This window comes from Drosophila innubila (genome assembly GCF_004354385.1).
Source record: "Drosophila innubila isolate TH190305 chromosome 2L unlocalized genomic scaffold, UK_Dinn_1.0 4_B_2L, whole genome shotgun sequence".
Lineage (NCBI taxonomy): Eukaryota > Metazoa > Arthropoda > Insecta > Diptera > Drosophilidae > Drosophila > Drosophila innubila.
In genome coordinates this window covers 7,472,619-7,482,729 of record NW_022995372.1, presented here as the reverse complement: position 1 = coordinate 7,482,729, position 10,111 = coordinate 7,472,619, and the positions used below count along the sequence as shown (strand labels likewise).

Sequence of the window (10,111 nt, the reverse complement as noted above, 5' to 3'; positions counted from 1 at the left end):
TACGTGGCATGCTCATTGGTCTCTTTTTCAGGCTGCCCCCATATAGACAGCAAGTAGCCTTCGGTTCACACACACACCTACACACTTACACACACACACACACACATGGGGAGTGTAGTGAGTGTATATACTAGAGCCAAGAGTGCCCACACACATATTGTGAGCCTTGCATGGGTTTAGTTTATATTTATGAGCATTATAGTGCGGATATATCGAGCGCGAGTTACAAATTACGAGTTTTGTCCAGCAATTGCAGTGGGATTTCAGTTTCAGTTGTTGGTCATGTTTCCGTGTCGTTGTTGATAACAAATATGTTGGCCATAAAAATTGTTTGGACACCAAAGTGTGTGAATATTTATAACAGATTGCCACATAGATTTATCGCGAAAACTAATGTCTTAACAAAAAATTGTTATCGTCGTCGTAGTCGTCATGTAAGTGAAGTTTTGTTTTTATGACTTTTCCCTGAGTCAGCGCTTGATAAGCTTATAAGACAGACAACCTGCTCTTTTTTTGGGTTAACCCATCCAAAGAGCACTTTTCTGAAAGATAAACGCCAAAAAAAACAAACAAATTTTTGACGACTTGGAACAGGTAATAAATATTATTTTCTTAGGCACCAGTAGCAAGTCTAACTCTCTCGCTTTTTGTCAAAGAATGGCAAAGAGTCGGAGATAACCCTATTTAAGCGAAAGTCAAGTGGAAAAATATTTACTCAACAGAGAGACACAGAGAAAAAAACGAGAGAGAGAGTGCGAGTCAGTATCGTAGTTTACCTGACGTTACTGACAACAATCAGCGAGCAATTATGCGATAAGCGCGTTCTTATCAGTAAATAGATAACACACATTCACACTTACTCGCACAGTTCGCTCTCTTTTGGGTATCGCTACTAAAAACGTACGTAAGTGAGGGAAAATTGGGTTCCGTGAGTATGGGAAAAATTATGAAATCAATGGGTCGTTCTTATATTTTGGTCTTTGGGCTCTGTTAGTTGACATTCACTGTGCTTGACGTGCGGTCGGTTTTCCACTACAAAAATATTAAGGAATTTATTAACTGTCGGCTTCGTTTTGTATGATTGATGAAATGATCGATTTGAGTTTTTGTATCTACGAGCCGTATCTGTGCAATGCGTATATCTATATGTAGCTAGATACTGATATAGTGGCATATCGTGTGGAAACGAGCATATGTTAACTGAAATTCAGAGTTCACTTGACAATTGTGCTGTATAACAGAGCATTTAGTGCTTAAGATACATTCGTATCTATAAAAAGAAACTCGTGTCTTGAATAGCAATACAAATGTAAGTATAAATCGGAGATACTTAGAAATAATTTCGAGACTTGGGACTTCAAATATATACACTCTTATACACTATGTAAACTGTTATACTTACAGTGTTATACACAGTGAAATATTGAATTTTCCTATTTTAATAAATATTTGCATCATTTGTGTTATACATTATGAAAACTGTTATACAAAGTTTTATACAATTAGTTATTTATAGCGTTTTATAAAGATATTTCAAGTGTTTATCATCTGGTACTGGTATGAACTTCCAATTAGCGCAAATAACAAGACAACTTCAAAGTGCTTCAATGTTTTCAGCCAAAAGATAATAACTGATTAACTTTCTAAACTAACAGTTGCAGGTAGAGTCGCTGTTTGCCAATGGATAAACGTATACTTAAAGGTAGTTACCCAAAAAAAAGAAGAAGAATAACAGAAAAAATAAACTAAGTGCAGAGTCAAAAACAACCTCAATAAAGCAACTATGCAAACGTATAAAGCACTCTCGATAAGATAAGGAAAGGAAACTCGCTCAACAAGTGAATGGAGCTCTGACATATGCCCAATGGGGCATACGACAAATGCGACGTTTACTATATACATATATGTATCTGTATATATGTATGTATGTATTTATTTTAAAGTAGTGTAGCGTCATTCAGTGCAATGCACCCCAAATGTTGCAGTGCTGGTGACATGTGATTCTTATTTGCAGTGCAAGTTGTAAGATGTCAACGGCATTGTCACTGTCACAATGATAGTTACGAGGAAGAAGAGAACTAGCTAGAGATTGAGGAACAGGCTGGCGGCTTTGGGGTCAGATACTAGGCTCAAGACTTGTCACACTTGCCTACATTTGCATAGACACAGTTTGATTATCTCAGTGGCTGCTGCAAGGGCAGCTGGCCAACAGATAGACAGAAAGAGAAGGAGAATAAGAGGGAAAGAGAGGGAAGGCAACAAAGGCAACTGTGCACAATATTGTCACTAAAGTTAATTAAAAAACAGCCAGAGGCACAAAATATTTACACATGCACACACACAGAACAAAGCCCACACTGCCCTCACTCTCTACTCCTCCCATGGATCTAACATATCTGCTTTAATAAAAATGCCAGGCAAAGGCAGCTAAACGAGAGGGAGAGAGAGAGAGAGAGAGAGAGGCGAAAGGGATGAGGAGTCGTCTGCCTGTCAGCGCACGCTGCGTGTGCAAACAAAGGCAAATAGATAGAAAAGAGATACTCAATAATCAATAGATAAATAAAATTACAAGGTGACAGCAGCAGCAGCAGCAACAACAAAAACAACACATGTATCTGCTCCGTGGGTGGGAATTGCCTGTTAAAGCTGCAGGAGCAGAGCAACAACAAACCAGACGACGTTAACTGCTCATAATGCAGTAGGAACAACCTCACAGCAGCTTTACAACGAATTTAAAATACCCTTGTAATTTTAATTTTATCACATAGATCTAAGCATAATTCTCAAATGATTGATAATTGAAATTATGAGCGATAAGAATAAAGTATTTTATTGAAAGGCAAACAACTCTTGATCATAAATATCACAACGTTTTATTTTTAACGTCTTTTTATTTCAATAAAGCTTAGTTTAGCTAAGTATGACTTAAACTACATATAGCAAATATGGACCTTCCAGAAATTTTATCAGTATATTTTTTAATTTTTAAAAAATTGCTTACTTAAAAAATAATTTTTTATCATTCTTTTAAATTACTTTGGGGTTTTTTTAATATATTTAAAGACAGCTCGGTTATGACTAGACATCTTAGGGTTTTATTTATTTTTTAATTATTAGTAATTAAATATTAGTAATTTAATCGTAATAATTACAAATCACAACTGTTGCAAGTCACATGACATAGTAAGTGTAATTGTTGTATACTCTATTCCCTTCAACGATAACAAGAACAACAATATGTGAATGGCGTCGATGTTTTTGTCGACATCGTTTGATGGCGCTGGATAAGCGCGTGGCAACGTGGAAACGTGGCAGGAGCATGCCGCTGGCAAACCGAAGCTGGCAGGCCAGCAACAACAACAATAGCAACAACATCATCGAAAGCATTCTCTGTTGGTGGGGTGCAACAAGCGTTTCATGACACGTCGTCAGTTGCCAGCGTCTGGCCAAGTGAAGCGGACGCCAAAAAAAAAGTGAAAATCGAAAATATTAAGACGCGAAAAATATGCGAGCATTGCAATTTATTAAAAAATAATAGATAGTATAAAAGCGATGAAGAAATTGTCAGACATAATCAGATATATAAGCACAGAGCATCTGCTTAAATTTTAAAGTGAATGTGAACGTTGCCCATACGCCATGTGAGACAAGTCAGAACATAACATAATAAGGGTAAACGCAAGTAGTCATAAGCATGCATCTGATTCTCTATCCTTCTCCTTATCTCTCCCTTTATCTCTCTCTCTCTCTCTCTCTCTCTCTCTCTCTCTCTCTCTCTTGCTGTGTATGTATGTGAGTGAAGCTCGTTAATTAAGGCGTCCATGCCAGTGGCCAGTCAAGTGCGACAACAAATAATTTGATTTCAATTTAACTAATTAGCTGAGGCCTTCCACATTATGTGGGCAACTGTGTTCGCTGAGTAACTCGGTTTGAATGAAGCTTCAAACCTGATGAGCTTACACACATACAGCTACATGCTTGTGAGTGTTAGCGCTTTATCAAAGTCGAGCACTTGAGTGCAGACAGTCGAGTGGTCCGGCACTGCGGTCAGTCTGTCAATATACGTCCACTCAAAATGCCCTTAGCAGTGCAGTTAGCTTCGTGACAAGCAGGGAAATGGAATAAAATTCAGTGAAGGGATTGAGGACGTGGCAAGTGCTCCATATGGAAGCCATTGTGGTTGTAATTGCACCACTAAAAAATGAACTACTCTTCAGGATTAAATTTGCTTTGCTATCTGTGGTGGATGGCACAGCTTTTGTGTTTATGCATTAATTATTTAACTAAGTACTTAAATAGTTCTAATTAATATTATGCGTTGCGCTCTTGATCAAATATATTTGTTTGTTTTGTTACTTTGATTGGCTAATTTAAAAATTTAATTGAATGCATTGAAGCTGGATACTTGAAAAAATTGAAAAATGTTTATTATATATTTAAAGCAGCAACGGCTCAAATTATAATAATTATTTTCAGGTTCAATTGAAAACAATATTCAGGCCTGTTCCCGTTTTCATTTTTGAATTTCCTTTACCTGTTCGGGTTTTCACTTTTGGCCAGATTTTCCGAATTGAATTCACTTGACATTAAGCTAGTGAGTTCAAATTCGGTAGAAATAAATTGATGATCTTGACATGGCTACCATTAAATCATTGTGAAACAAAATATTTACAAAATACTTGAATATATTAGGAGCCATTTTGCATCATCCGATAAATTGTAAAATGCTTATTTGATTTTTAACTTAATTGAAAGTCATCACACCTAAAACATTTGTCGGATTTGCTCAACCTGTTTTAATATCCGAAAGTGTTTGTGAAAATAAATGGGTAATTTAGTAAGGATGCCCTTGCATGTGCAAAAAAAAGTACATTTTTTTACTATAGCGAAATACAATATGAAACAATTCTACACAATTTAAAAGGCTAATTTGGACGAAATTGGGTTTTATTAAATGGAAATGGAAACAAAACATATAAGTATCGTAATCAAACAATGTACAGGAGTTGACAGCTCGATAAAAAGAATTTCTCAACGGTTTTTAAATTGAAACCACTGTAAATTCCATCCGTTCAATCAGTTAATTTTCTTTGAAAGTTTTTCAGCAATGTTTTGAAACACGATGGGAAATTCGTAGAAAATTTCAGGGAAATGAATGGGAAATTCGGGTCAAATTATCGAATTGAAATTCGTAAAATATAAGTGAAAATCGGAACAGGCCTGTATAACTGAAACGCAAAATTTATATATATTTAAAATATAAGGAATATTATTTCATTCGTGTAATATAAGATATTTGTTTTATAAAATTTTTCAACTCTATAAATTAAGCAACAATTGTCTTTTTTTATTATTTAATTACAGCTGCAAGTAAGGCTTAACATACCGCGCTCAGTGTAAGTGCAAGTGTCGCTTGAATCGTAAAACAAATAAGAAGAGAAAAAAACCAAACTAATTGTGAGAGATAAAACTGTGATAAGCAAACGAACAAGGGGGAACGCGAAGAACTGCAATTAAAAGCGGAGATAATATACAATATTAATAAAAGTAAAATCCGCAGCAAATTAAAAAGCAAGCGTCACCAAGTGCAGCATCAACAGGAACGGCAACAGCAGCAACAGTTTTCAGAATCCACAGCAGCACTAAAAGTAATTAGCGACAGCAATAACAAGCCAGAGAAATAGAAAGAGAAAGAGACACTGAGAGTGAGAAAAAAAACGAGCGTAATAGTATTAATAATAATAGGGGAAGTAAAACAAATGATGTTGCAATCATTGAAATTGCCCACGGATAAACTAAGTGACATTCCTGAAACAACAACAACAACAACAGCAACAGAGGAATTTAACTTAGCAGGAACAGCAACACTTATAGATACAACATCCACAATAATAACAACAGCAACAACAACAATGCTAACGACATCACCTGTTGCCCATGTTGCTAATGGTATGGCCAATGGCAGCAGCAGTCTCTATAACGGCAACAGCAGCAACACTAGCAATTTAAGTAATAATAACAATAACAACTTGCAACAGCAACAACCAGGAAAGTATTTAGAAAATCTAACGCCTTCAACGGGCGCCATTGCAACGACAACAACTTTTACAGGTGCTGCTAAAAGTTTTCATCCGTATCTGCGGCCCAGCAGCAACATTTCTGCCATGGCAGCTGCAGCAACACCCGTCGCAGCAACAGCAATGTCCAAAACTGCTGGCGGCGTCGGCGTCGGCGTTGGCGTTGACGTTGCCGTCGGCGTCGGCGTCGGCATGTCGACAACATTGTTTGAAACACTTTTGCAAAACCAAATAAATTCCAATGCAACTACAGCTGCCTCTGTTGTGCCTGTTGTTGTCGCTATGCCAACAACAACAGCAACAACAGCAGTTGAATCAACAGCAACACCAACAACCACACCAAATGCAGCTGCAGCAACAGCGGCAGCACCAGCAGCGACTGCAGCAGATGCAACCACAGCATCTGCGACGACGTCGACGCTGTTAAATTCCAGCATTAATTCCAGAACTTCATTAGCCGACCAAAATGTTGCCGTCGCCCCAAATTGGTGAGTATTTTAGCCACGCCCCTATCCCCACTCATTTGCATTTTTGGCAGCTAATGACTGCAAATTAAATTTAAATTATTTATTATGACGAGCATCAGCATGAAAAGTCAACGTGCCCGTGAAAGTAGGCTATGAAATTTAAAAAAAAAAAAAATAAGCTCTGTTCAATATGAGAGAATCAATCCAGCTTAAACTTCGAATTTCATATAGCTCTTAATTTAAAATAATATAAGGCACAATGTAAAAATTCGTAAAAAAAAAATGTCTCCTAGTAATAAAAAACAGAACTAAGAAGTCAAACCGATAACTTCTCAATCCTATTTCAATAGCTACTTCCACTGTAGATATTATACACTGATAAAAAAAATGTTCTAAAATCAAGATTTTGGTCTCAGAACTAAGATTTTTGGTCTAAAAAATGCGTCGAGAACATCAAATTCTTGAATTAAGAGAACACATCTTGATTTTAAGAACATTTTAAATAAGACCAAGTTCTTATTTTAAGAATAAATGTTCTTAAAATTAAAATCAAAAAATAAAATAAATGAAAATTATTTTTTATATTTATATTTTTTTTTTATTTTTAAATTTTGATTTATTTATATTTTATTCTGTTTTAGTAATTTTATAAATGTTATTTTAATTTGTTACGAGGGGGATTCGAACCGCCGCCTACTGCTTCACAACTGAAGCGGCCTCTCTAACCAGAGCGCCACGGTGCCATCATTTGTTTGATACGAAATAGTACCTATTTATACATTCCTAACAATTTAAGATTTTTATTCTTATATTAAGATTTTAAGATTTTTTAGATTAATAATCTTAGTTTTAGTAATTTGGTCTTAAAATAATCTTATTTTAAGAACAAAATATTTAAGATGAATGTTCTTGATTTTAGGACTTGGTCTTTTTTTTCAGTGTATTTTTAAAAAAAATATCCCATTAGTATATAGATACGTTCTTATCACTTTGCATATTGCAAGCATTATAAATTTCAATTTCCTTTTTTTTAGAAATCATATTTCCAGCTAGCTTTCAAATAATTCTGCTGTTGTCCGCGATGCGTTCTCTCTGCCCGGAAATTAAAAAAAATATATTAAAGGAAAAAGAAATTTTCACATTTTCGGGGCAACTGTCCGCGCAAAGCGATTCAATTAAAAATAAGTGACAATGTGCTGAAGTGAAGACTCTGTTTGTGGCAAGCAGGCTTACTAATGATAATTGGCATTGCATTAAGGTTATTAATTTGCCATGGCTGGCAGATGGTTGATGGACTGAAACAATTTCAACTAAATATATATTATATGTAATGCCAATGCTCATTGACAGCTATTGGTAATTATCTGATTAAATTAGCTGCTGTTGATGATCATGATGATGATGATGATGTCATAAGCATTGAACTGTCAGGTCACAGCTCAAGCTAAAATATCTATAGCCTAAGCGAACTCGGTCGCCTTTCTCCTTTTCTCTTTTTATATCCGTTACTTTAAAAATAAGTAAAAGGGTATATTGAGTTCGTTGAAATGTATGTAACAGGAAGAAGGAGGCATCTCCGATTCTGTAAAGAATATATATTTTTGAATATTGGGCATCAACAGCCGAGTCAATATAGCCGTGTCTGTCTGTCCGTGTGTCCGTCCATCCGTCTGTGTGAACGCCTAGATCTCAGAGACTATAAGAGATAGAGCAACCAAATTTGACACACAGAATCCAATGGCGTTGGAGCAGGTCAAGTTTGTTTTAAATTTTCGCCACGCCCCCTTCCGCCCCCTAATCGCGAAAAACCTGTAAAAAAGTCAAGTAAAAACTCACATCCTGCTAAATTTTCTTCCAGAGACATTTTCAGCAAAGTACTTAATTAAAATTACACATTTAGTATAATCATACCGACTGAATTTTTAATTAAGTTCAGTTTTTCTACAATACTGCCTCTATTCTTAGAAATTCATTTCTAAAATGGAGTGTATGCATTATAATGATTATTTGAGAAGACGAAATCTGTCTTCTAACATTAAAAAAAAGGTAAAATGCAAAGCAAACAAACACTCCAATTGTGATAATTCTGATGTTTCGCCTTTTGACAAAGATTTTTTACAAAGATTTTTTACAAATGTTTTTTTTTCACTTTGACTGCGTACCAATGTTAAATTCGACATTAAAGAATTGTTCAAGTTTTTATTAAGTGTATTATATTTTTGGCCAGGCATATGCTTGCTGAGTGTACATCGCAACATCGGTTGTTCAAATGCAGGAAATATTTGAGGAAGATGAATTAAACGTCTTCGCACTGAATAAGAGATAAGCAGTTTAATACTTAAATTTTTGAATTTCTGGCTGGTATCCTATAGTCGGGATCTCGACTATAGCCCTTCTGACTATTTTTGTCTCTATTTTGCTTAATTTCTCTTACACCCTTGGCTCTGTGTGCCGCCGAGTGTTGCGCTTCCATTAAATAAAACAAAAATATTAAATTTATGATAGGTCATTTTTATGCGCCTCGACACAGACCACAGTCTGCTACTCTATGTCTCTCTCACTCTCTCTCTCTCTCTCTCTCTCTCTCTCTCTCTCTCTCTCTCTCTCTCTCTCTCTCTCTCTCTTTCTCACTGCCAATCTCTGTCAGTGGCGTCCTCTATCTTTTGCTGGACTGTTTGTTTTTGTTGTGACAGGCGCGACATAACAAACTGCCATCATAAATTAAATGCCACGTCACGGCTTTGTCGGCATTGCTGACTGCTGGCCTGGTTGCCTGGTAGGCGCAGAGGCGGTCTAGTGGGCGTGGTGCCTGAGCTGAGTTGTTCATTGAGTCTGAGTCTGTTACCCAGTCAGAGTTTGAGTTGAATATCATCGCATGTTCAATGCCCGCAGCACAAAACACTTTAGTACTATAGAGGCCTTCAAATCGTCTGCCAACAATCCAACACCTGCCAACAACAACAACCATAAGAAAAAGAGCGAATGCTAAGTAAATCCCACTGGGCGACCCACCGCAGGCAATTTTCTCATTAAGCTTGAGCGCATTTAAATGAAACTGAATTAGTAATGCGAAGAAAGCCAACAGGAGATGACGACGCGACGGTAGCAACATGGCGGCACCTCAGCAACTGTTACCGTCGCAAGTAGTTGCCGCTTGCCACCTTGTTGCTCCCCCGAGGGCATCCTTCGTCTCCATCGCTGATGGATTCCCCAGAGTCACTCGGTGACTTTGAAAGCGAAATAATTGCCTGCGGGAGCGATGGCAACACACCTGTCGCACAATACGCAAACCTCGTGAAGAATTTTTATGCTCTGAACGAGGGTATATTCAGTTTGTGCAAATGTATTGAACAGGCAGAAGAATCAACATAATTATCCCAGTCGATATACCAATGTCCATATATCCAAATAAACAGACATATCTCAGAGATGATAAGAGCTACCAGGTAAAAATTCAGTGAGTGCAGTGACTGAGTTTTACAGTTTCTAAGAGTCTATGCTTAGGGTATTTCGTAATCGAGCACACTTTTCCTAAGCTTCTTAACTTATTTTTATTAATATTTAGAG

At 36.6% G+C, this 10,111-nt stretch overlaps 1 protein-coding gene across 4 annotated transcripts in view; it reads left to right on the top strand.

Annotated features, from left to right (window-relative positions):
- The first annotated feature begins 298 nt into the window (after positions 1 to 298).
- Positions 299 to 10,111, top strand: part of LOC117782060 (CUGBP Elav-like family member 2) — a 59,880-nt gene continuing 50,067 nt past the window's right edge. For 3 of the 4 annotated variants that reach the window (XM_034618984.1, XM_034618982.1, XM_034618986.1), the window contains exons 1-2: positions 996 to 1,309; positions 5,365 to 6,565. In XM_034618984.1, the coding sequence (XP_034474875.1) occupies positions 5,760 to 6,565 (806 nt within the window). In that variant the 5' untranslated portion in view covers positions 996 to 1,309; positions 5,365 to 5,759. Of the gene's footprint in view, positions 435 to 995; positions 1,310 to 5,364; positions 6,566 to 10,111 lie in introns of those variants that run through there. The other variant, XM_034618983.1, reaches the window with a different exon arrangement.